General features: G+C 41.1%; 1 protein-coding gene across 3 annotated transcripts in view; it reads left to right on the top strand.

Annotated features, from left to right (window-relative positions):
* The window catches only part of TNIP3 (TNFAIP3 interacting protein 3), a 149511-nt gene that overhangs the window by 93186 nt on the left and 32414 nt on the right, over positions 1 to 23911 (top strand). For 2 of the 3 annotated variants that reach the window (XM_006019735.3, XM_006019736.3), the window contains 5 exons: positions 9970 to 10056; positions 13897 to 13980; positions 14691 to 14756; positions 17650 to 17781; positions 23481 to 23609. In XM_006019735.3, coding sequence (XP_006019797.1) covers positions 9970 to 10056; positions 13897 to 13980; positions 14691 to 14756; positions 17650 to 17781; positions 23481 to 23609 — 498 coding nt within the window. The remainder of the gene's footprint in view (positions 1 to 9969; positions 10057 to 13896; positions 13981 to 14690; positions 14757 to 17649; positions 17782 to 23480; positions 23610 to 23911) is intronic. The other variant, XM_025199141.1, reaches the window with a different exon arrangement.

The following is a 23911-nucleotide window of genomic DNA, read 5'->3' as shown; positions in this document are numbered from 1 at the left end:
ACTCTTTCCTTTTTAAGGATTGATTTTATTCCCCATCTGGAATGACCCTACTGTAATACATCAGAGTTGGAATACCAGGTAGCACTATCTGGTATTCTTCAATCATAGTGTCTTTTCATATCAGCATATCAATATTTTTATTAATATTTTTAACATTTACTTATACGGATATCACATCTATAGGACATGTTACAATACATCTGTAGAAGTAAAATATTCATATTAAAATACTTATTCAAAATAAAAGTGTTAAAAGTATTTTGGTGAAGGAACAGTAAATTAAAAAAAACAAACAAACAACTAGCCACAAGCTACCATTTTTTAATCTAAACTATCTTAGAGTAAATATGATTTATGCAGTTCTGCTATTGAACATTATTATTCTACAAGAGAGATCTGACTGCAAGCACAAGATGAATTTGAAGTCATAATTTTAAATTTATGTTTGTTTTTTTTATTGTACTTGATGTATCTGTATCATCAAAAAGAGATCATCTATTATGTAGCCAAACATTGAAAAGGCCTTTCATTTCATTTCTTAATTAATGAATGGCCAAGATTTTCAAAAGTTGCTTATGATTTTAAGTACCTGTAAATGCTCTTTTTATAATACTTAGCAAGGCCTAGCTTTCAGACAGTAAGGGCTCAGTACTTTCTAAAAATTAAGGTCTTTCACCATATCATTAAGGTTTCTGCCAGATAATTTTGAAAATCTTGGCCAACTGTGTTAAATATTTTTCTTAAATATGATTTGTATTAAGCTAAACTTTATACTTAAATGACAGTAGTGTAGGCAATAATAAACATAAATGATGATTTTGTACAATCTTAACGTGTAGATACGTACAAGGCATAGATAATGAAGAAAGGGAAAGGTAAGGTATATGATAGATTATATCTCAATACTTGTTAATAAGGAAAATACATGGTAATTGTGAATCAGACATTAGAGAAGGAGTACTATATACAGTCAATGAATGCATCTTTCTGGTGCAGGATTGATCCTTACTGCGAGCATTTACATGAGAGACTGACTGAGCAGTAGCTGAATAATTCTTGTGACTTCCGGGCCTTGAACACCCGGTCACGTGCAGCTTTGGTTTGAGTAATTGGTGGTGTATGCCTTACAGACTCCAGTAAATTGCCAAGTAGATGTTTACTCCTTGAGTGGTCCTCCCTGATCTCTCCTGCCATGACTTTGAATGTTTCTCAGTGGTGGGGTGACTACCCGGGGTCCTCCTACAGCACAAGGTCTGCCTGACGGTCACTTGCGGGGCTCCGCCACCCCTACACCCTGACCTTACGCCACCTTGATGGATCACCTGGTCTTCCTGGCCACGTTCCCACTCTCGTACAGTTGTGGTGCCTTTTGAGTCCCTTCCCATCCTGGATAGCGACCCTTGAGGTCAGTTAGCTCACTCTGCTCCAGGTTGTTTGTGGTTGGAGATCCCGGTCATGAAGCCTGCTCTCTCTCTAGAGTGAACTATCTCACTATGGTCTGAACCCACATGTGATGCCCCTACAGGCCCTGTACCAATTACTTTATCTGTATTGGCCACTCCTGTCCCTCAACCCCTTCACACGGGGAAACAAAAGGAAAACACAAAATAACACTTTACAGTATCACAAGGAATCTGGGTAGCCCCTTTTCTGGTCCCTTACTTCAGGGCACCAGGTGCCTCATTCCCTAAGACCTATCTAGGGGATGATCCCTACCCGGGGCCATGTACCCGTGGCCTCCTGCTTGGGTCGCCTTTCCCCTTTATCCAATTCTTCCCAGGGCCCTGTGCTGCCCCACTTCTCTCCCTTCTGGGGCATCCCAATCTGGGCGTCTCGTAGCCCCTCTGTGTATGCCTAGTTATTCTCTGTAATAAGGGCAGGTTCCCTGCTTCTTTGCAGCCCTTCACGCTGCTTCTTCTGGGACTCTCCCAAAGGGGAAGATTCCTCCTCCTCCCAACTGGCCCCGATGCTCCCACCTGTTATGGTGTGGGTCTTCACGTCTCCCCCTCTGTTTTCTCTGTTGTTGCTGCTTTTGCTGACTGCAGAGGCTGCTTCTGGCTCATTTCTCACACTGTCGAACCGTTCCCTGCCGCCACTGCCAGGGTGAGCATTTGATGTCTCCTCTGGCTCCTCGTACTGTGGTTCTTCCTCCCTCAGGGGCTCCCGGGAGGTGCCCTGTAGCCATGCCCTCCTCGGGTCTGTTCTCCCCTCCTTGTTTCCTCCACTGGCAACCATTTTTATTCTTGCTGGCCGGTGATTGCTGGTGACGTCATCGGTCAGCCTCAGCTGGATAAAGATATGACTAACGAGCCACGCGGGCTTCTCTCCCTGTTCCAGCTGTGCCATGGCTCCTGCTGTGGGTAAGTGGTTTTTTCTTGCTTTAATTTTTATGTTTGTTTCCTCTCCTTCCTGTTTATTCTGTTCCCAGTCACTTTCCCTTTTAGTTCGGGGTCCTTCCCCCACTTCTCTCCCAGGACAATACTGCACAGTAGTGTGTCACAGCATGGACAGTGCTAATCACTTAAAAGACATTTGGTGGCGCTACTGCACAGTAACTCCAATTACTGCACATTTATTTAGTATTTGCTAGTACAAGTACTAAATAAATGTGCAGTAATGACTGCACAGAAGTGTCTCATGTAGATATGCCCACTGTGTCTTTTTTCATGGTTTGATCAGTCGGGTTTCAAAAAGGTAACCTTTATATGAATATTAAAGTTACAGTGGAACAAAATGATTTGTGTAGATAAAAGACAACATATGATACATACATGTAAATAGAAAAAAAAATAACCTGAAGGCAAAAATTAGGTTAGCAAGAAATATGAAACCCCTGTCAGTTATCTGAAAAGGGGAATAAAAATTCTTGGTTATTAGTTTTGCAATAGCTAACTGAAGGGGAAGCCTTTATGTTAATTCCACATAATCCACTGAAGCCACACAGTTTCTCAGTTCAGTTTCCCATTGCTTTCCAGACTGTTTTCAAACAAACAGAAAAATTAAATTATATTGATGTAAGTTGACTGCCACCATTGTATGTCATAATCCAACAGCAGGGCTTGCTGTTCTTGTTGGGGGAGAGAGAATGAATATATGCAGGAGAAGGAGAAAGTCTGAAAAGACATGGGGGGGAGGGGAAGGGGTGTAATAGAAATGAAATAATAAAAAGTTCAGTTACATTAAAGGAGAAAAGCTGAGCTCTTGTCCTAAAACCTGGAAAGAGCACGAGTGCCATTGGGAACTCCATCTGTCTGTTTACTTTAGAATAGAAAAAGCAACATGAGCTTCCTGTAGATTTTGATGTGGCTTTATATGGTCATGAAAATTGCAGAAGTAACAGATGAAGAAGTCCTATTAGGTCATCAAATCTGCACCCTCCCCGTGCAATATTGTGGAGATTATTTTCAGAGTACCCTATTGAAGATAAATGTCCATTTAAGGAGTAGGAATAAAATGAACAGAGGTGAGGTCACAAGCAAGTTGTTAGATTGCAATTTACATTTTTTACTGAGCAGATTAGCATTGTTTTTGCTACCCTTACAGAAAAAAAAAAAGCTTGAGTTCAAAGTGCCCCACTGCCAGTTTTCAGCGCAGGGATGCTGATACACCTGATGCTAGAGTCTGCTGGAGTGTGTTAATTTCCACGCTCCAGCAGACTCGATTAATCAAGTCTGGATTTCCAGCATGTTGGAGCAGGCTCCTTGCACGTGTATAGGAGCCCTTAGTTTAATTTATTTCCAGATAGGATTTATTTCTTTGCTCCTACAAGAAAATAAGCTGAAGTGTAAGGACAGCAGAATTCACTGAAGAAAGTTTGCTTGGTCCACCCACTGTTCTGAGGCTACATTAGAACTAACCACAGAAACTCTAGGTCTCTTGAAGCTAGGGAGAGAACAGTGCCTGACATGGTTAGTATGTTGTCATATCTATGTTAAAATCCCTGTGGGAGAGAGCGATGTTTAAGATCAAGAAAGTGAAAGGAAGTCTTAGTGATGTCTGTCCTGTGTGCATGGGGTTTCTGAATTCTGAGTCTTGGTAACCTCTTTGACAGGCATTTTGTTGTTAACTGAGTTTGCTGAATAGTTGAACAAAATAGAAGAAAATATTTAAAAACTAATATTAATGTTAGTCAATGAACTTGATGAATAAGAAATATATAGACATGTATGGAAACACTGGTTTGTGGAACCTTTCTATTTCATTGTTTTAACGATAAATGTAAGCTCTCTAATTATATGGATGTGGATATAACCTTTAGAATGAGACTATTAGTGGTGAGGCAGAGGAGCTAAGGAAGCACAGACTGTCTCTCTTTTTGTTCTCTAGTATGAGTCTCATCTTCCTTATGTTGCTCCCCAGTCCTTTTAAGAAGACTCCTTCTCTTTGAGATCATCCGCTTGTCCCATTGCAGAACAGCGACAGACCTTCCTTTCCCATTCTACCTGAAGATAGATAGGACCACTTACTTTACCAGGGATTTAAAGAACCTTGAAGAACTAAAGTGTCTGCCCTTACCTGATTATGGAATTTCATACTTTTAAGGGATTGGGCAATTTTTCTAAATGAGATCTTTAAAAGATTCTTTCTCAGCCACACAGCTGCTTCAGAGCTGCCTTGGAGTTCTGGTTTGGTCTCCTCTGACTAAGATAGGTGTTTTATATGACTTCCGCTCTGGAATTTATGAATTTCTCAATACCCTACTCTATTTGGTATATTGTGTCACCACTTCTGATGATACCCAGCCTGAAATATTGCTTAGATACTGGCAGAAGATAGCACTGATTCTCTCTCTCTCTCGCTCGCTCGCTCTCTCTCTCTCTCTCTCTCTCTCACACACACACACACACACACACACACACACACACACACACACACACACACACACACACACACTTTTTCAAAATTGTTTACCTTTTCATCAAATATGGAAACCAGGGCTAAGTCTGTAGCAAGTCAAAACCCACAAAAAAGTTTTCAGCAAAACCTTTTTTTCTTTTGGTTGAAATGCATAATTTTCACCAAAAAAATGTTTAATTAAAATAATAAAATTTGAAAGATTTTGGCCAGATCTAGCAGATGAGTTGGTGGAGAGAGGTAGGATCAGTTAGGACCTAATGTTGCCATAGGCCCCACTTGTGGATGAACCCTCATCCTGTTGGTAGACTCTAGCAGTCTCATCAAGCCTTAAAATGGGAGATGTTCATTAAGTTATTATGAGCTGAGTTTAGTCAGTAATATACTGACAGTATATTACTGTTTGCCAAGCTTTTAAAGAATTTTTTTGACCTAATTGATGCAAACTCCAATATGTTCATCCTTGTTCTAACAAAACAATTATCTGAGAAACAGGCATGCACTTTGAATTGGGAATCATTTAGTTGCTGCTTTATCAGCATGCAGCATACTCATCACCAGTTCATGAGTTCAGCATGTGTATAACACAGATAAAGGCAGAGCTTGTTTCCATGAGTCTACAAGAGTATACAAGAGCATAACAGATTTGACAAGATGCACTGGGAGATTATAAAAAGAATGATTTGTGTCTGTGGATACCACCCCTCCTTCATTGAGTGATCTGTTTCTTGCCTTGAATAATTTGACAATTTTTAGTTGGAAAAAATATTTTTTTCCACAGGCAGCCAGCACAATGCTAGTTACCTTTTTTAATGTCTTGAGGATGAATGCCATATAAGTATCTCAGAGAGAAAGATAGGTAAATCATGAGCATAGGAGATATGTGGTTTACACTCTGACCTGTCCCTGACTCATTGTGCGACTGTGGGCAATCAATCACTATTTCCCTATGTGTAAAATGAGGATATTACTCACTTTTGTAAAGCACTTTGAGGTCCTTTGATAAAAAATGCCATGCAATTGCAAAGTCGCAGGTTTTCATGCTTATACAACAAATATGTTACACTGTGCTGCCTGCTTCACTTAAAGGCTACTGTGGTGTTTCTTCTTTCCACAGAACAGGAATTTCACAATTAAATTGTTGGCTTTTACAGCTCTGTTGTAACATTTTCATAAGTTGGCTGCTGCCTGTTCCTCTGTCTAAGGGATGAGTTTCCCGTAAGTAGAAGAGTCTTATTAGGTAGCAAGGGCATGCATTTTTCCCCTTCTCATAATTTTCAGAATATTTCTTTATTTAATAATATATTGACCTTGTCAGATTTTCAGGTGACCTATTGTTATCAGTCATGACAGGCAAGTGGTTTCATTATTAAACTGCTGCTGTATTTGGATTGGGTTGATAATACTGTGACAAACAAAGAGGTTTCTGTGTAATCTCTTCTTGGAAACTGAGTAGATTATATCTGCTGATTGCATGCGTGTGTGCTTGTATGTGCATGCACATGTGCCTATGTGGGACCTCCCTTAACAACTCCAAAATGGTGTACAGTGTTTGGACAGATCAGTAATATTTATGTGTACTGCAATTTCTTGTGATGTTTCTGTGGAAATGGTATTTTTAGCCTGATTTTTTACCAACTGCCTCCCACCCCCACCATATCCCTGACATTATGCCTATTTTCAGTGCAGGGCCTGATCCTGCTTGCTTTGTTTGGAGGGGCTAATACGACTAAGAGGAGACAGGATTTGGTCCAAAACGGTAACCTATGGTTTGTGATTCCTCTGTCTCTCCATCTCTAGCTGCACCGGGCAACTAAGATATTGAGGGGGGAGACAGGAGGTGGGCAGCCATGTGGGCTCAACTTAACAAAACACAAAACCTTGGGGTAGTAGAGGGGATGCTGCATGTGAAACTGCCATCCCTTGGTTTAATTAAATGTTGCGGCTGCCAAACTTTTTGTCCGTATAATAAAGAAAAAAGCTGTAGCTCATTCTGGACTTTTGACCCAAACCCAAGGGGCTGCTTATTTTCACAGACACTGTGCCACTCTGCTGCAGTGGAGCCTGTGCCCAGAGTGACCTCCACTGGTGGGCTGCCCCCCTCTATTCTGAGCACTTCCACCCCCTTCCAGGACTGGCCTGGGGCCTCTTTGAGGCCCTGCACCTATGCTGGTTACTGCCAGCAGCTGGGGACAGTGAGTTAGCCCTGGAAGTTGGGTGTAGTCAGTGCTGGCCCTGGCATTGGGTCTTGGGCAGCCTGGTCCCCCTCCCCTTCCCCAATGCTGCTCCCCAGAGTGGGCCCTCACTGGACACCTTCCTGGCTCCTTGGGCCAGGTCAGTGGCTGCCACACAACATATCTCCTGTTTTGGGACTCCCCCACACCCCAGCATCTCCCAATCAATGTGCAGTATGGAACATTGTCCTGTGGCCACCATCCAGGTACCTCTGTCCTGGGACTCTTGGGAATGTCATCCCAGGGAGGAGTCCCTGGATTGGGGCTCTCCATGGTGGTTGGTGGTGGGTGGTAGCCTGCCACACCACTCTGGCCCAGGACAAGAATGGTCTTCCTATGGGAGGTAGCACTGACACCACACAGGGGTGTCACACATAGCTGGATCCCAAGCAGTCTTTGACATTATTTATAAACTCCCTCTTCTGGCACCATGACTCTTTCAGCTCCCTTGTGGCATGGGTAGCCTCTCTCAGACAGTAGGTTGCCATTTGCAGCACATTCCTGGACCTGGACAGCTCATTTAAAACTGCAGTTTTTGCCTTCCAGCTGATCAGCAGCTTTGCTTCCTGCAAAGCGCCATGAGTTACAGCAGGGAGCTGCATGTCCGTCGGCACCCTGTAATTGCAATTTTAAGAATTACTATTTGGGCAAAAAGTTAAGGAAATACAACAATTTACATGATGGCTGTCATTTTGTACTTTCTGGATCTAGTGTGTCGGTGATCATATATCCAAGACCACATGATAAAAATGTACTGCTGAGACGATCCTAAAATTTTCACTAGTACAGCATCTCTCTGTAACTATGAGCTTGAATCTTAGTCTAAAAATAAACTTCATAGATTTATAGATGTTAGGGTTGGAAGGGACCTCAGTAGGTCATTGAGTCTGACCCCCTGCCCTGGACAGGAAAGAAATCATCGAGTCTGACCCTCTGCCTGGGTAGGGAAGAGTGCTGTGGTCAGATGACCCCAGCTAGGTGCTTGTCCAGTTTCCTCTTGAAGACCCCCAGAGTAGGAGAGAGCACCACCTCCATTGAAAACCCATTCCAGATTCTGACAACCCTGACTGTGAAGAAATTCTTTCTAATGTCCAACCTAAATCTGCTCTTTGTCAGTTTGTGGCAATTGTTTCTAGTTACTCCAGGGCGTGCCCTAGTAAATAGAGCATCTCCTATTCCCACCATGCACTCACACACACACACACACACACACACACACACACAAACGAAGGGAGAAAAGTATACATAATGTGCATTTACTTTTTGTGGAAGCTCCATTTCAACCAAGTGGAGATTGAGCTTCTATAATACAGAAATTGTTTACTTATAATTTACCAAGCAGACATCTGGAGTCAGTATTGCAACAAATCGTTTTAGACGTATTTCTTTTCTGATTAAATTTACAGGTTTTGTACAAGGAGTTATGTTCTTTTCAATCAAATTTTATGTTATAACTTTTCATGAATTCCCTGTGAGAAATTTGGATATATTCCCACATCTCAAGTATATAAGTCCTTTAACGTTTTCTTTTCAATCCACCATTATTCTGAATGTAACGATTTTAATAGTCATATTTTGTATTTCCCTGGTGTTCTGCATACGTTTTACAATTTTATAATTTAGAGCACTTTTTATAGTACTATAAAATGACAATGCTCTTAAACATGGCAGATATGCAGTGTTTCAGGTTGTGGGGAGCAGGGGCGGTCCTCTGAGTCTCCCTGCATTTTCCAGGCTAGGAGGCAGGGGGTGCTTCACAACCTCCTGGGGCTTCTCCCCTGGTCAGAACTTTGATCAGTGTACAGAAGTTATTTAAAGCACTGTAGGCTGCTAAAGTACTATAAAATACACTGTTTCAAATTTAATACCCCATTTAACAAGGGTGCATTTTTAAAGTACCCATTTTAAAGTGCTGTAAAGCTGTACACTTCAGTTAAATCATAGCAATAAATAAAGAGCTTTAAATGGCAAAAAAGCAGCTTCTGTACACATCATTCTGTTCTAGGATGTGAAATCCCCAGATAAACATTTAGTCTCATCTCTGAGGGTACTTGAGTATTGTTATCCCCTTTTCAGATGGGAAAGAAACTATAGCATAGAGGTTGAGGCTAGTATGTACAAACTTGCGCATATCAAGTTAGGCATCTCAATCCACATTTAGATATCCAAACAAGTCCCCAAAATTTGCAAGTAAGGAAAAAGGCAAGAAGAAAATCCGTTTTTTTGTGTAGTTCTTGCCTGGTATAGGACTATATTTCAAGAAAAGCAAGCTTGGCTTACCAGCTTAAAACAGTTAACCACAATGCATATTTCATGGTATATATTGCTTTTTGTATAGGAGTTTCCTTCCCATTGTTTTTTTTTTTTTACAGGCATGGTTGGTACTCGTCATTAAGCATGACTCACTATTTTTTTTCTGACATAAGCAAATACAGTAAGTCTTAATGTCATGTCCGAAAATTCTATACTCAGGCAAGGAAAAGGGCTTGGTTCCAACTAGAAACTGATACTTTTGGTCCTGGGAAAAGAATGCTCAGTCCCTGGTGCTATTTTGTGAAAAAAAATACTCTTCCTTTCCTCATCTGTGCAACTTCCTCAGCTAGCATAGCCAGTAACAGAGGGAATTGCAATTTACATATATATAAAACTGTACTGCCTCATGTATTAGTCACAGACAACATGCTTTAGACATTCTGGGAAGCCCCTGTTTTGAAGGGGGAAAATGTTAAAATCAGAGTTCCGTCACCTATCTCTTATTCTATATTGCTCTGCCACAGAGGTGTGAGGTTTTTCTGGGAGGATAATGAATGAAAGTTAATGCATTTTTTTTCCTATTTGTTGGATAGAGGTATACAATTTATTTCCTTGTCTTGATTTCAAGACTTGCAGCAAAACTGATGTCAGAGGTCATCTTTTATGGGCAGAGACGAGCATAAGCAGCATGGAAAGTTCGGCACAGCAGTCCAAGGTAAGTCTAGTGGGAGCCAGTATCAGTGATATGTTATTTAATGGAAATATTTAAACTAGTTGGCATTTATTTACTTGATTTATATGTTTCCTTTCCCAACAAAAGTCTCAGGGCAGCTTACAATAAGAGATTAAAGTATATAATTTTGTTGATGAACCGTTGTAGTCATACACAGATATTAAAATAGTTTTGTCTGAAAAGTTTTAATCTATAGGGTAATATTGGGTTGCTGTACATCATTTTAGATAAATAGTGTGTTTTTTTATATATATATATATATTTTTTTTTTTAAACTGAGCCTTAAGAAATTGAACTGTGAGCAGCTTTTGTACTATATAGTAGTAAGCTTATAGCACATAGATGGGAATAGTCACACTCAGATGTTAAAAGCCCAGATCCTGAGAATGTTGAAACACAATGATAGTTCCATGACCTCAGTGTGGGTTCCCAAATCCTTAAAGTTAAGCAGGAAGATGTACTAAGCCCTGTGTTGTATTGGAGTCTGAGTGCTTTGGCACCTCAAGAGCAACAGTAGTGTAAAATTGGCATGAGAATAGGATGCTTCTAGATTTAAGCTAATACAGTGAACTATCAAACTACTCCTACTTATGTTGCAAATGTTAGTGCTCACATAATATATATTTTACAGAATTATTATATTTTCAGGAATGTACCACGTGCCCTTATTGAAAAAGATAAAATTTACAAGTGTGAGAATGAACCTGTGAGGCTGTTGTTGTTAACCAGCTAAACTTGAATAGTCTATTATTTCCAGAAGAAATGCAATTGCAAAAGAATGAAAGGCTCTGGACAAATCTCATTGCCAGATTCATAAGTGTAATTTTAAAGTAAATCTAGCTATTTCAGATAAAGTACTTCAGACTCCACTGGTGTTGATTAGAGCAGATTTAGTCTCATTGTTTTTCATGATTTGCTTGTAAAGCCAAACATACCTTGAAAATATTGCATAATTATTGTAACGTACTCTTTCTGATAGATATAACAACTATCATACATAACCCTAGAAAGCAGAAAAATAAGAGTGATTTATAAACAAGTGAAACACCCATGCACCCGAATGGAATTTTTTCATGCACAAGGATAGTGAGATAGTCATAATATATTATCAGGGGTTTTAACTCTTTTTTTTGGCAGCGCTGGTTACAATGCTAACATGTAAATATTACTAAAAGGAAAAAATAATTTACTTTGGTGAAGTTCTTGGTTAGTGGCTGACTGAATTCTCTAAACTGAAGAGAGAAATTGGACTCTGAAGATTCAAGAACTTAAGTACTTCAGTTTTACAGCTTCTCACAGTACTGACTGAAAATTTCCTTGGGTCTTCTAACTAGGTTATTTAAAGCCATGTCCAGACAAGTATGTCTGTGCAGTATATGGCACTGCAGACTTGTCTGCAGCACTATATACCACACATTCAGCTGTTCTCCACACTGCAAGGAAGCAGCACGGTTTTTTTTGACCCCTGAATATCCATGGATGAAAAATACCTGCACCAAAAAAAAAGCTGAGCAGAGCAGTGCACACGGAGGTAGCACACACTGCTCAAAACCAGAGCCTGACTGGCCAGAGTCACACACTGGATGCTGGCCAGGCTCCACATAGTAGGACTGCCATTGCTGCAGTCCCAGGAGCCCCACAAGACCCCAGATAAGGCTCCTGGGGCCAGCCCAAAGCTGGCCCCCGCCTCCCCTACCCCACCCAGGATAACATGCCATCTGCCAGAGGGCACATGATACATGTTTCAATTACAGTCCTCTTATTCAATATATCTAGTAGGGCTGTGTGAAATTTCGCCCAATGCTTCATTTTGAAGTTGTTTTGATGCATTTTGAGCTCGAAACAGTGAAATCAAAATGAAACAAAAGCCTTCAAAACAGCTTTGAAATGAAACAAGGGCACTCAAAATGTTTTGAAAGTGTTGAAACGTTTTGAGTGTTGAAGCCAAGCTTACTTGGCTTCAATGCCAGTCCCAGCTGGCAGCAGCAGCCTCCTGTCATCTGGCGTGCAGATCGGTGGCCTGCCCACACCCCCGGGAGGACTGTGGGACTGTGCTGGACTCCTCCCAGGGGTACGGGTCCCTGATCTGCATGCTGGATGACAGGAGGCTGGTGCTGCCAGTTGGGGCCAGTGGCAGCACTGATCTTTCCGGCGCTGGGTGCAGAATAGCCTATGGGCAAAACATCAATACAGCATCGAAAAAGCAAAACAGTTTTGATGACATGAAATGGAACAGTGCTTTCAAAATGACATGAAACTCGAAATGAAATACTGTTCCATCGAAACATCGAAATGGAAGTCAAAGTGGAATGGACCCTAATACCTAGTGTGCATCATAGTTTATCAGGAGAATCTCTGATAGCTTTTTTTTTTTTTTTGGAAATGATTGTTGTTTGGTTAGCAATATAAAAATAAAGATTTAGTTGAAACTTCTTCTGAAGAAAAATCCACTTTAAAAACATTTGAATAATGACAGATTAACCTGATACCATAATGGATATAAATAACTTGCTGTTCTTTTCTGCAGTACCTTTTAAACCCATTGTGCAGACCATTATTATTTGTCTAGTCCCACAAACACTTATTGCCAGGCATCATCCAGGTGCTAACTGTACTGTCATACTAATGATCATTAATGATTGGGATGTTTCATACTTATTACTGTGCCTAGAGTGGTTTGCAGCCTAGAACCCAAATCCTATTGTTTTAAGAGGCAAAACATACTTGTAAGATAAAAAAAAATAGAATATCAACTTAACTAGTAAAAAGAAAGTATTCATTTTGTAAACTGCTATTTAAATATTTAATCTGTAACACAGTCAAATACACAATGGCCAAGTCTACATGTGTACTTTACTGAGTAGTAGACTAATTTACTGCACAGTAAAGCATCACTGTCTATATGTGGGTGGCAATTGGGCCAGTGTAGACTAATTGACAGTATCATTGGACAGTCCCAGCAGACACAGGTACTATCTAACAGCGGAGTGAATTACTGCACTTAAACACCTGTGTAGACAGTGATGTTGGTTAGCAATAGAAAAGTTACATCTACCATACAGTCTGCTTATACTCTGCTGTAAAGACAGATTAGTTTACTCTGATTCATATCGCACTGGAGTTTATTCGGTCACCTTAATTGAACATGTAGATGTGCCCAGTGAGTTGCAACCTTATCTGGTATAAACAGGTGTCCCGGATTTCAGTGGGCCCTAATGTGCATTCACACTATAGCTGCTTTAAGATATAACTAGACATTGCCTAATTAAGTGGATCAGCTGATCCACTTCATTGGGTGAAATACACGTTGTCCATTGCCCTGTTCCCCATGAACTAGGACTCACTCCTGGGAATCTCTGGGACTCATCTCTGTAAGTGGGAAAGCTGGGGTTCCCAACTTACCAAGAGGCACCCTGGAGATTCTGGGAGCACATCTATGGAAGAGGGCAAGCCAGGCAGGCACTCCTGTGGCTTGAAGAGTATGCAGCCAGGGCCTGCCCAGGGTAACCGCAGAGTGTAGACAGATGCAGTCTAACCACTGCTGCCGTAAAGCAAATAGCCATCCAGTGTGAAAAAATGGCACAAACTATTGCTGTCTCTTTTTTGTTGTGGCAAAAAATGAAGGCATTTGTGACATGATGAAGGGCATACATGTCTATTTGCTTTTACTGTATGTTACCATAAAATGTTTCATGGTGGTACAAAGGTGACATCCTTTTCCAGCTTTACAGCAGAGTGTAAGCAGACTGTACGGTAGATGTAAATTAGCATAATTTGGGAGGACTTATTTTTAAATGTCCTTTTCTCTCTCCTTATTCAAAGTGTTTATTGCTGACAAAAAAGAAGAGCACATCCACAGATACTCTTGAACAACAAATCATTTCATTGGAAAGACAGAGACAAGAGGTAATTTTAAGTCTCCCTTTAAAATTCTAATAATTACCTATAATAATTATAATATAATATAACATATTAGCATGACACAGATTGTAGCTGAACTGAAACAAATGGCTTACTGTGAAGCTAACTAGAAACAAATGGGAACTTTTTTTTGTATATGTACCATAAAAATATGCCAGTATTAATCCTACTGCTAAATTTTTATATGCTGTTTATGTGTATAATGAGACCCAATTCTTGCTTGCCTTACTTACATGAACCATCTTGCTGAAGTCAAAAGTACTTCTGTATAATTTGGCTATATAAAAACACCTGGTTTAAAGGTGCACAGATGTTATTAACATGCTTATTTGAATTAATTGAACTGTAAACTGTAGATAAGGAAAAGTGAGAGACAACTTAAATAAGAATCTGCATGGGAGTGGTAGGTTGGCATTTGCATTATTAACCATGAATTACCTGCTGTTTACCATGTGTCTGTATGATGCAAATATCACCTTCTGAACCCAGAGTCACTGCACCTTGACTGTACTATGGGTTAAAAATAGCAAAGAATTGGCAGATATGCCACAAAAATTTGCAACCTTTGAACATTCATTTTCCGAACGCAAATTAATGAGGTGATGTTGAACAACTTTGCTAGCTAGTTTGTTTTTATCTAAAAATGCGTTGGAAGTAAATGTCGTTGACTGAGGATTACTGATTGCTAATTACAGCTGCTGGAGGTGAACAAACAATGGGATCAACAATTCAGGAGTATGAAAAAACAATATGAAAGAAAGGTAACAATTTTGACTGTTTTTATGGAGTTTAGAAAGTGCTACCAGTTGACAGTGCTCCATCTTTAAATACAAGGCAGACCATAGCTATGGTGACTGTAAAAAACAAAACAAAACAGTATAAAAACATTCACATTATGCTTTCATTACCACAGAAAGGAAAAATTAAGATGTTTCCATATAAAATATAAATTAATGAGATTATGATTTTTCTAGCAGTTGTTTGCTGGAGATGAGATTCATAGCAGTTAGATAAATAGGTCTTTTTGATCAAAATGGCATCTTCATGCCCTCCAAGTTCATAAAACATGTCAAGTCAGGTTTCCTTTACAGGTGTGTGGTGTGTGCCAAAGACACTAAATATGCATGACAGATCCAGTGACCCTCACCCCATTCTCAGTGCTACTTTCCAAATTGCTTTATGAATCACTAGATTGAGGCCCCTTAGGGTGTGAAAGGGATCCTATCTGAAGCTCTACCCCTGGTCTCTGTTACCTAGGTTACCACCATATTTCCAGTTTCAAAAAAGAGGACACCTGTTGGGAGGGGGGGAAGAATATGATTGTGGGGGGCATGCCCATGCCCTGCCCCTGCCCCTTACCCCCAAGCCACAGCCTCCTCCCCTCTTCAGCCCTGCTATTGCCCCTCAATCCCGACCCACAATACAGTGTGGCATGTGAAGGCATTTTCGTGGCATGCATGCCTTGTGGTGGACAGCATGGAAGGGGCCAGGACTGCACTGTCACAACAAGGATTGGCCCCCTCACGGTTCCCCTGCCATCTGCCTCAGCATGGCAATATCTTACAAGTCGAGGTTGTGGGTGTTTTTGGCACGCTGCCCAAAAACGTTGCCAATTCCTACCCTACTGTTACCCCTAGGAAAGACTTCTGTACTCTCTTTTTATTTTAAATAAATATTTTTGTTCCCCTTCCCTTGTTTGCATCAAAGTATCAGATTTCTTTTTGCCCACCTGTTGATATGTTCCATGGCCATTTCTTTGAAAACATTGTAATTAAATGGCTTATAAACATGGCGGCCTGTACCTTGTTTTTTTTTTTCTTTTAAGTAACAAGCAATCAAATAATCTTATAAAGCGATGCAAGCATGCTTGTACTGCTTTATAAGAGAATGAGCCCCTCCACTTATTTTTGGCAGACTCCTGCTCTTCTCTGGGCTGAACCCACCTAGAAAGCAGCAGTGGCAGCCAGGTAGGCAGGTTAACTGTTTGCTGCTTGCTCCCCCAGGACAGACAAAGTGGGCAGCTACAAGTATGTAGGAGGGGAGGGGACAGCAAGCAGGGATCTGAGGTACTGCGGAGGCTAGGGTGAAGGTAGTGGCCCAATACGGGCCAGCATAGGAGGGGGAGGCAGGTGGGGTATTAACATTAAGAATAGCCTAGAGTGGCTACACCTTAGAGTGACATAAAATGGGTAATATAGGATCAGAGATAATCCTGCCCTGAACTGGGGCACTTTTGAGCTGCTTAACCAAGTGTTTAGAATTGGTTTCAGGTGTTAATAATGGACGGGCCAGGTGTTAAGAGCTCCAGGAGCCACCCAAAATTACCATGTAAAAAGGCCCTTTGTCTCTGAAATTTTCCAACCAGCTCTTGTAACAGGATAAGTGTATTCCCCTTCCCACCTCCCCACCAAGTGCTTACAAACATTCAAAATGTTTGTACAGACAAGCACTCAAAAAGCCTGAGCCTGAATTGACTCAATCTTTGCAGGTTACTCTAACCTGGCTAGGCTAAATCCACTTTGTAACTGGACAGACATCCCAGAAATGCAGGCACATGCCTGCAGTGGCTCAGGCTAGAAGCCGGGGGGTGGAAGGGTGCTAGAGCACCCCTCCCTTCCCTTGAAGAGTGCTGAGCTGAGGCCCTGGCAAGACGCTTTGATTAGAGAGGGGTTCCCCCCACTTCTGACCAGCCCATCAGGGAATTGATACCAGTGTTTATGACCCCTAACTCAGTATTTATCATCTCATTAAGAAAACTACAGAGGGACATTACCAGCTACCTGTTGATTCTCCCTTTGTCCTGTCTGCCACAGCATGGACTGTAGCCAGCATGTAGTCTGCTAGCTAATGCTGTGTCTGTGTAAGGCATAGGGGACAGTGGAATCCCTGCTTAGCAGGGAGTTGTGAGGGAGAAGCCAGGTAGACCCCTGCAGTCTGTGTGGAGCTGCAGCCAGGAAGCAAAGGGGAGGGGCCAGCCCTGCTGTGGAGCAGAGAACCCCGCCCAGCCCAGAGAGCATGCTGGCATGCTGGGGGTGTCTGGTTTATCTTAAACCAGCAAGGGGTCAGGGACAAACATTGCATAAACCAGTTTGAGCCAAATCAGTTAAGTCTACATTCAAGCAGGTTTATCTCAAACCAGTTTCAGCCATTTTCAAACTGGTTTATGTGCACTGAACTTCCATTCTGTTACAGGTTTAAACCAGTTTCTGATCACTTAAACAGATTTATGTGTAATGTCTGTCCCTAGCCAAAGTGCTAGAGTGAAAGGGAGAAAGAGAAATCAAAATGATTTGGTTGTTGCATGATCAATAATTTTGCTCTTCTGATTGGGTGACATCATTGCAGAGGGAGCTCACAGCGGGGTGAAAAGAGCATTACATTCATAAAGAAATGCAGATCTTCAGCTTCTATGGATTGGGAGCAATGTCAGTAATGAAGCTAACTGGATTTGTACCAGCTAAGAATTTGGCCCCATAATCTTATGGAGAAAGCGGGTTTGGAAAAGGAAGGGAAAAAATATTCACTCCTAACCAAATCCTGCTCTTTCTCTGCCTAGTTACTGAGAACAAAGATTTTGAAGGAGCTTTAAGGATTCTGCATCATTCAGCATCTTAGGCTTGGATCAGCCTGTCAGTGTGTGTGCTTGCTTTGCAGCTTGCAGAAGTGAAAGCAAAACTAGATGCATCACAGAAGCGAGTGCGTGAGCTGGAGGAAGAACAGCACCAAAATCAGCAAGAATGTGAAGGGCTGAGAGGCCTGGTCAGAGATGGGTTCCTTCAGGAAGTGGTAGGAGGATTCCCCTATGTTACCCTTTTCTACTGAACTGTTTGCTTCCAAGGTGCTACGTGCATTTTATTTCCTAGTAAGAGATGGGTACTCACCAGCAAGAGGAGAATAGCATGTTGGGCTTGCTCTCAGGCATTATGTAGCTGAGGTGAGGGGGTGGATCAGACTTCACATCAGAGATTCTCCACTGGGGAGGAAATAACTTCTGTGTCACCCCAGAAGTAGACAGAAGACTTAAATGAATAGAATATTGGTGGAGAGGAAGGGTGAGCATGGGAAATTTAAACAGTGCTTTCACAGTAGCTCCATGTTAGTCTGAAGTTAGGCAGGAGGCAGACTAAGATATTTATACATAAAGAGAGAGAGAGCACAAGCTTTCATGAACCCAAGTTCACTTCATCAGATGCTGTGAAAGCATGTTCAGAAAGCAGAGTATAAGAAGGAGAGATAAATTAGAATACAAAAGACAAGGGAGATGGGATAGAGAGATAGATAGGGGGCAGAGTGGGGAGGGGGGCTGTGCTAGGACAGAGAAGCAAATGAGAACTAAACCTATAGGAGCAACAGGTCTCAAAAGGTCACCTAGGTAATGAGATAAGAATACAGATCAGAATTAGTTCTGTACGTGTCCCCTTCCAGCTTGCTCAGTTTTCAAGTGAGTTTTCTGTATGTTTCCAATAAAAGAAAATACGGCAGCAATTTGAGTGACCAATAATACTTTCAGCTGTATATACTACATGTTTAAATGTAAACACACAATTATTTTTACTGCCTTGTATTATCAGAATGCATGTTTTAAGTACATATCAAAGCATGTATAAAGTTCTTCTTTATCTTAGTAATATTGGAGCCTGATCCTGCAAAAAAAGATGGAATATATGGCTTTCTACTATGATCATGTCAATTTACTTCAGCGTAGTGGATACACTGCACCCTGTAATAGGAATGGATCACATCTTAAGACCTGAAGTTGGGGTTTTCTTGCAAGGCCTGAAGCCAGAGCTCAATCTGGAAGCAGTATAAGGCACACATCATTTCTAGGGTTCAGATACAGCGGATGGTTGTGTGGGGCAGGGGGCAGGCTCAAGCAGCCCCTTGCATGGTGGACGGGTCAGTATTGACTTCGAAAGATGTGGGCAGTGGGGTCCCCCAAGGCTCAGTCCTTGAGTCGGTTCTGTTCAATATCTTTATCAGCGACCTGGATGAGGTTGTGGAAAGCACTCTGTTCAAATTCACAGATGACACCAAACTATGGGTTGAAGCAAACCCACTGATGGGTAGAAACTGAATCCAGGTCGACCTGGACAGCTTAGAAAAGTGGGCAGAGAACAATAGGATGCAGTTCAACAAGTACAAGGTGCTGCACCTAGGTAGAGGGAATCACCAGCACACCTATAAGCTGGGGGATAACCTTCTCAGCAGTGCAGCAGCGGGAAGAGATCTCGATGATCCTTTGAGGTCCCTTCTGACCCAAACATCTATGAATCTATGCTGGATCTCTCCCAGCGTGCCAGGGAAAAAAGTTTCCCACATTTTTCTCCTTTAAAGGAGAATCCATTTGTTTAGTTTGTTGATCCACTTTTAAAGTCTGTCTGCGACCCTTCCATATGTTCTTACAACCCACTTTTTGGGTTGACAATCAGCTGATTGTTGTTTGGGGTCCCAGAACCACAAGAGAGCTGGTTTGAGACTAGTTGGCATGGGGGCTGGGGCCAACAATCAGCTGATTGTTGGTCCCAGCTCTGGGACTGCACTGGAGTCCACAACCAGTTCTGGTGCAGTCCCAAGGGCTGAGACTGGCAGTTAGCTGATTTTTTGTTCCAGTGCTGGGACTACACTGGAGCTAGTTTACGACTGCTGTGTGGTTTGGGCCTGGGACCCACAATCAGAGTATGGGTCCCAGCCCCGAGATCACGACTGATCATATTATTTCTATGGAGCAGTCCCATGTTAGTTCAACATGTGTTATTTAATATAATCTGGAAACACTTGCTGGAAAATCTTAAATTTGATACGATACAAGCGCACTTAGCCTGTGTCATCCTGCTTGAACATGGAGGCACATGGGTTACAAGTGCATTTAACATGTGCTAATGTCTTATGCAACATTGCCCTTAGACTATTAACAGTTTGGGGTTCACTTAATATTTAATGGTTATGGTTTTCTCTAAGGTCATGTGTATATCCCTTTTCCCCCTATCATAAATCCTGTTTTAGTTGATCATTGTTTGTGTGTGTGTAAGTTTGTTTGCATCCAGTTAATTTCTTTTTCCCCAGGCTTCTGGGTGGGGGCTTAAGCCAGATTTAGAAAGCTGGTGTTAAAGCCCTAAATTTGAACCAGCTTCTTATTATTGGCATCCAGGGCAGGCTTACATTTGCATTACGTAAAATGTATGATAAAAAGTAAAAAAAGCTTAGTTGTCAGTAGAAAGATTGCAGGTTGTCATAAAAAAAAATCTTGGTTGGTAATCCAGTTCTAAATATTCAAAACTATACTACATTAGCCCCTTAAAACATTTAACTCTTAGACTTTTGCTGCTCTTGAATTCTCAAGATCTTTCATAATTCTTCAGAAATGCAAGTATTGCCTTTTTAAACCAGAAATCTCTTCATACAAAGACGTGTTGGAAGATATGCAGTTTTTGCAGTTTTGTAGTGACTGTGTGGGCGAGGTGGTTTTTATAGGATTAGTCTCATAGTGATCATAGTGTGTTGGGTGACACTGGTTGTAGAACGTGACTTTCTGCTGGCACACTGATAGTAGGACTGTGCAGGGCTCTGAGACATCTCTACACTATTCTCTTTTCTTTGAAAGCTTCTAGTCATTCATGATTGCCTGGATTCAGTAATCTCAAAAAATTGACTCTAGAATGCCTGTCAAAGCCCATCTTCTGACAGAAGTGACTTGTTACGTCATGGGTATTCTTTTAAGCTCATGTTATGTTTCTTTATTCTGTGCTAGTTCCCTTTATGTTTAGACTGGTCTGGTAGTTGTTATTTTGGACATCCTGGTGTATTTCCTTCTTTGTCTGTATTTTACAGTAGGTTCCTCCTCGAAGTAATTCCTGAGAAGAAGAATCTCCTACTTTCAGAGAACTATATTTTTAGCTGCTCTTTGTCTGAGGGTAGGTTAATTTTTGGGACTTGGATAGTTGGCTGTTCCTCAGTTCTACAAAAAGTCTGTCTGATAAATTCTTTGTTCATGTCCTCGTAACCAGTGTGTTGGATTACGTTGCTTGGGACTGTTATGAACTAGTTGATAGGCTCATCCACTCATCTATCTCTTGCTTGTGTAACTGAGATCATGCCTACATGTAGTGGTGTAGCATAAAATACTTACCCAGTTCTTATCTAATACATAAACAGTTTGTCTGTAACTGTGTTGAACTGGTTTAGCTCAGCAGTTGTGAAGCCATTGGAAAGGATAACATACTCTGTGGCAGGTGCTGTTGGTATTAGCAAGCCTCTCTTTTGGCTGAGGATCTAAATACTTTCAAGAATGTGCTTACTCAAGAATGGCCATCCCGTAGCATTCAGACACTTGGGAAAAGGCTGTGTCAAATACAACTGTTCCTGTGTCTTTATGGGACTGTATATATTTCCTCTTTCTTTTGCGGGGGGATTGGAGTATAGAGTATGGTGGTGTAGCTCTTTAAAGGATGCCAACTGGTATTGTTATGAATTTAGCCTTATCTTCAGTTTCCCTTATTTTACTTTCCTCAATAACTAGCAGTCTGGACTCACCATGCCAATTCTCACTGGCTGTGTTTTTTAGGCCATGTCCCTTTATTTATTTTCACTACAGTTTCCTATGAGACCCCTTTCTGGAACTATTCAACTAGGAAAGGCTATCAAGTCATCCATGTTCAGATTTCATTGGATCTTTTGTCCCCAGCTAACACCTTTGAAAGGGATCCGAATATTGATGGCATGATCTTAAATACAGATCACAGAACAAAAAAGAAAGAGGGAAAGGAATTGGTAATCAGCACAGACCTAGTAGCAAAACAAACTGTTTTCCAAGCTCCAAACTTGACTTTTGCATATGCTGGGATTTAGAGAATTGGGAGTTATGGGAGACTTTAGAGAGAACTGCAAGTACCAAAGCAAGAAGAGATCAAAATATTTATGAGGATTTAAGGATTTTTTAAAAGTAATTTGCAAAAACTGATCTCTAATCAATCAGGAGATACCCTGGTATCCTTTCCAGTTTGTTTTCTCAAGAAATTAAATATTTGAAGTAATTTGGGTTCTATTGAGAGAAGCCATATCAACTGTAAATGTATATTGCTTTATTAGTGAGTGGATGTGCACATTGATTTGCCTGTTTTGAGCATTTAAGTAGTAACTACCTAGTAGCTAACTGAACAGAGGCACACCAGTTCCACATAAGACAGGGTTTTATAGTCCCTTGTGTGTTTAAACACAGCAGGTTTAGGATCACTGTCGTTTGTTTCTTTATTGCCCAAGGCAGCTGCATTAGAAAAAGTCTTAACAGTAATTCTTGTTTTGTACAAGAGGAAACAAGCTTTTAAAATTAAATTTAAAAAACTCAAAATAACTTTGATCTAACCCAATCTACCAAAGTTGCCTAACAAGGAACGTGCTTACCTTTGTGAGAGCAGTCGGTCAAGAACTTGTGCAATACTAGTCACACTAGGAGTCTATTTCTGATCTCTGCTCCATCTGGTTGTAAATCAGGAGTAGTTGCATTGATGGCAGTACTGTAATACCAGCCTATATCTGATGTGTGATCAGAATCAGACTGTAAGTTTAACAAGCCTGTTTTGTTAATCCCTACATCATCATAAAGTAACATAGTGCTGTCCTTAATGGGAATAGTACTGAATCAGCATATAGATGTGGGTAAGCTCCAATCATCACAGCTGGGGGAAAGGTATAGGAGGGTGTCTGTGAGCTACTTTAGCTGCTCTCTGATCCTGCATCCTGCTGGGACCTCATTTTACCCCTCATGCAACTATCTGCATGATGCAGTGCAGCACCATGTAGAGATACTGGAGCATTAAATGAGCTACCTTGGGTACCAGAGACGATACAGCATGATGATGCTTTGCCTGGGCAAATATGCTCCACTTCACAGCATGGCTAATTAGCTGAAGGAAGTGCTGTGCTACCATGGCAATACTTTTCTTGTAACCTGAGGTAGTTTTGATAGCTTTGTTAAGCACTGCTTTGTGCTATGTAGAAATATCTTCAGAGAAGCCTCAGGGCTGCTGTAAACGATCATCTGCTCTGGCTCTCACATAAATATTCCACTACCATAATTGCTGGACCACCGCTGAGATCATGTGAATTTGCCACTTATACCAGGGGTTAATGTGGGGTTGTGTAATCCTCTCTGTGCTGCCTCATCTATTTAGCCACTTGGTTTTATGGCGCTTTTGTGCAACCAGGGACCACAAAATGGGCACAAGGGGACCAGGATTTGGTCTGGCATGCTGTCCTTCTATCTAATAATAATGTGGATACATCTAATAATAATGGTGGATACATCCTCAAAAGACTTTCTAAGGTTCTGCTAACCATTTGTTCTCCTGCTTCTTTCTCACTATCAGTTTGGCATAATTCCCAAGGGACAACAGTGCAACATGATTGCCAAACAGAAGATATTCTGAAAATCATTCTTGGAAAATTCTTCCAGCTGCACTGAATCAACTTATATATATTTTACCTTCCAGAAAGAGCAAGAAGTCCAGAATGAAGCCTTGCATGGAATGAAGGAAGAGAACAAGCTTCTGAAAGAAAAAAATGCTTCAATGACTAGAAAACAAGAGCACTATGAATGTGAAATAAGTCGCCTTAATAAGGTATGAACTTAGGGAGGGCCATTTGATAGGAACTCCTGCTTTAAATGTTTTTGCACCTTAATGCCTGTCATTATTTCAAGGCTTTTTGCATCTGGCTACTTATGTAGCATGGAAGTTCATGAATGTTGAAGAGAGAGGGCTTTCTTAACTATCCAAGATGTGCATCTTTTGTGCTGCTGTGGTTTCCCTAGCAGTGGGCCTTTTAGTCACAAATCCATGTGCCTTACTATAGGAAGATATGGTTAGGAAGGGGCTTACCTAAACCTGTATTTATAGCGTAACACTTTTGGCAGACAGTGGAA

Source organism: Alligator sinensis, unplaced genomic scaffold, assembly GCF_000455745.1.
Source record: "Alligator sinensis unplaced genomic scaffold, ASM45574v1 scaffold544_1, whole genome shotgun sequence".
NCBI classification, from domain to species: Eukaryota; Metazoa; Chordata; order Crocodylia; family Alligatoridae; genus Alligator; species Alligator sinensis.
Note: the sequence above shows the minus strand (reverse complement) of the source record. Positions and strands in the feature narration are given on the sequence as shown.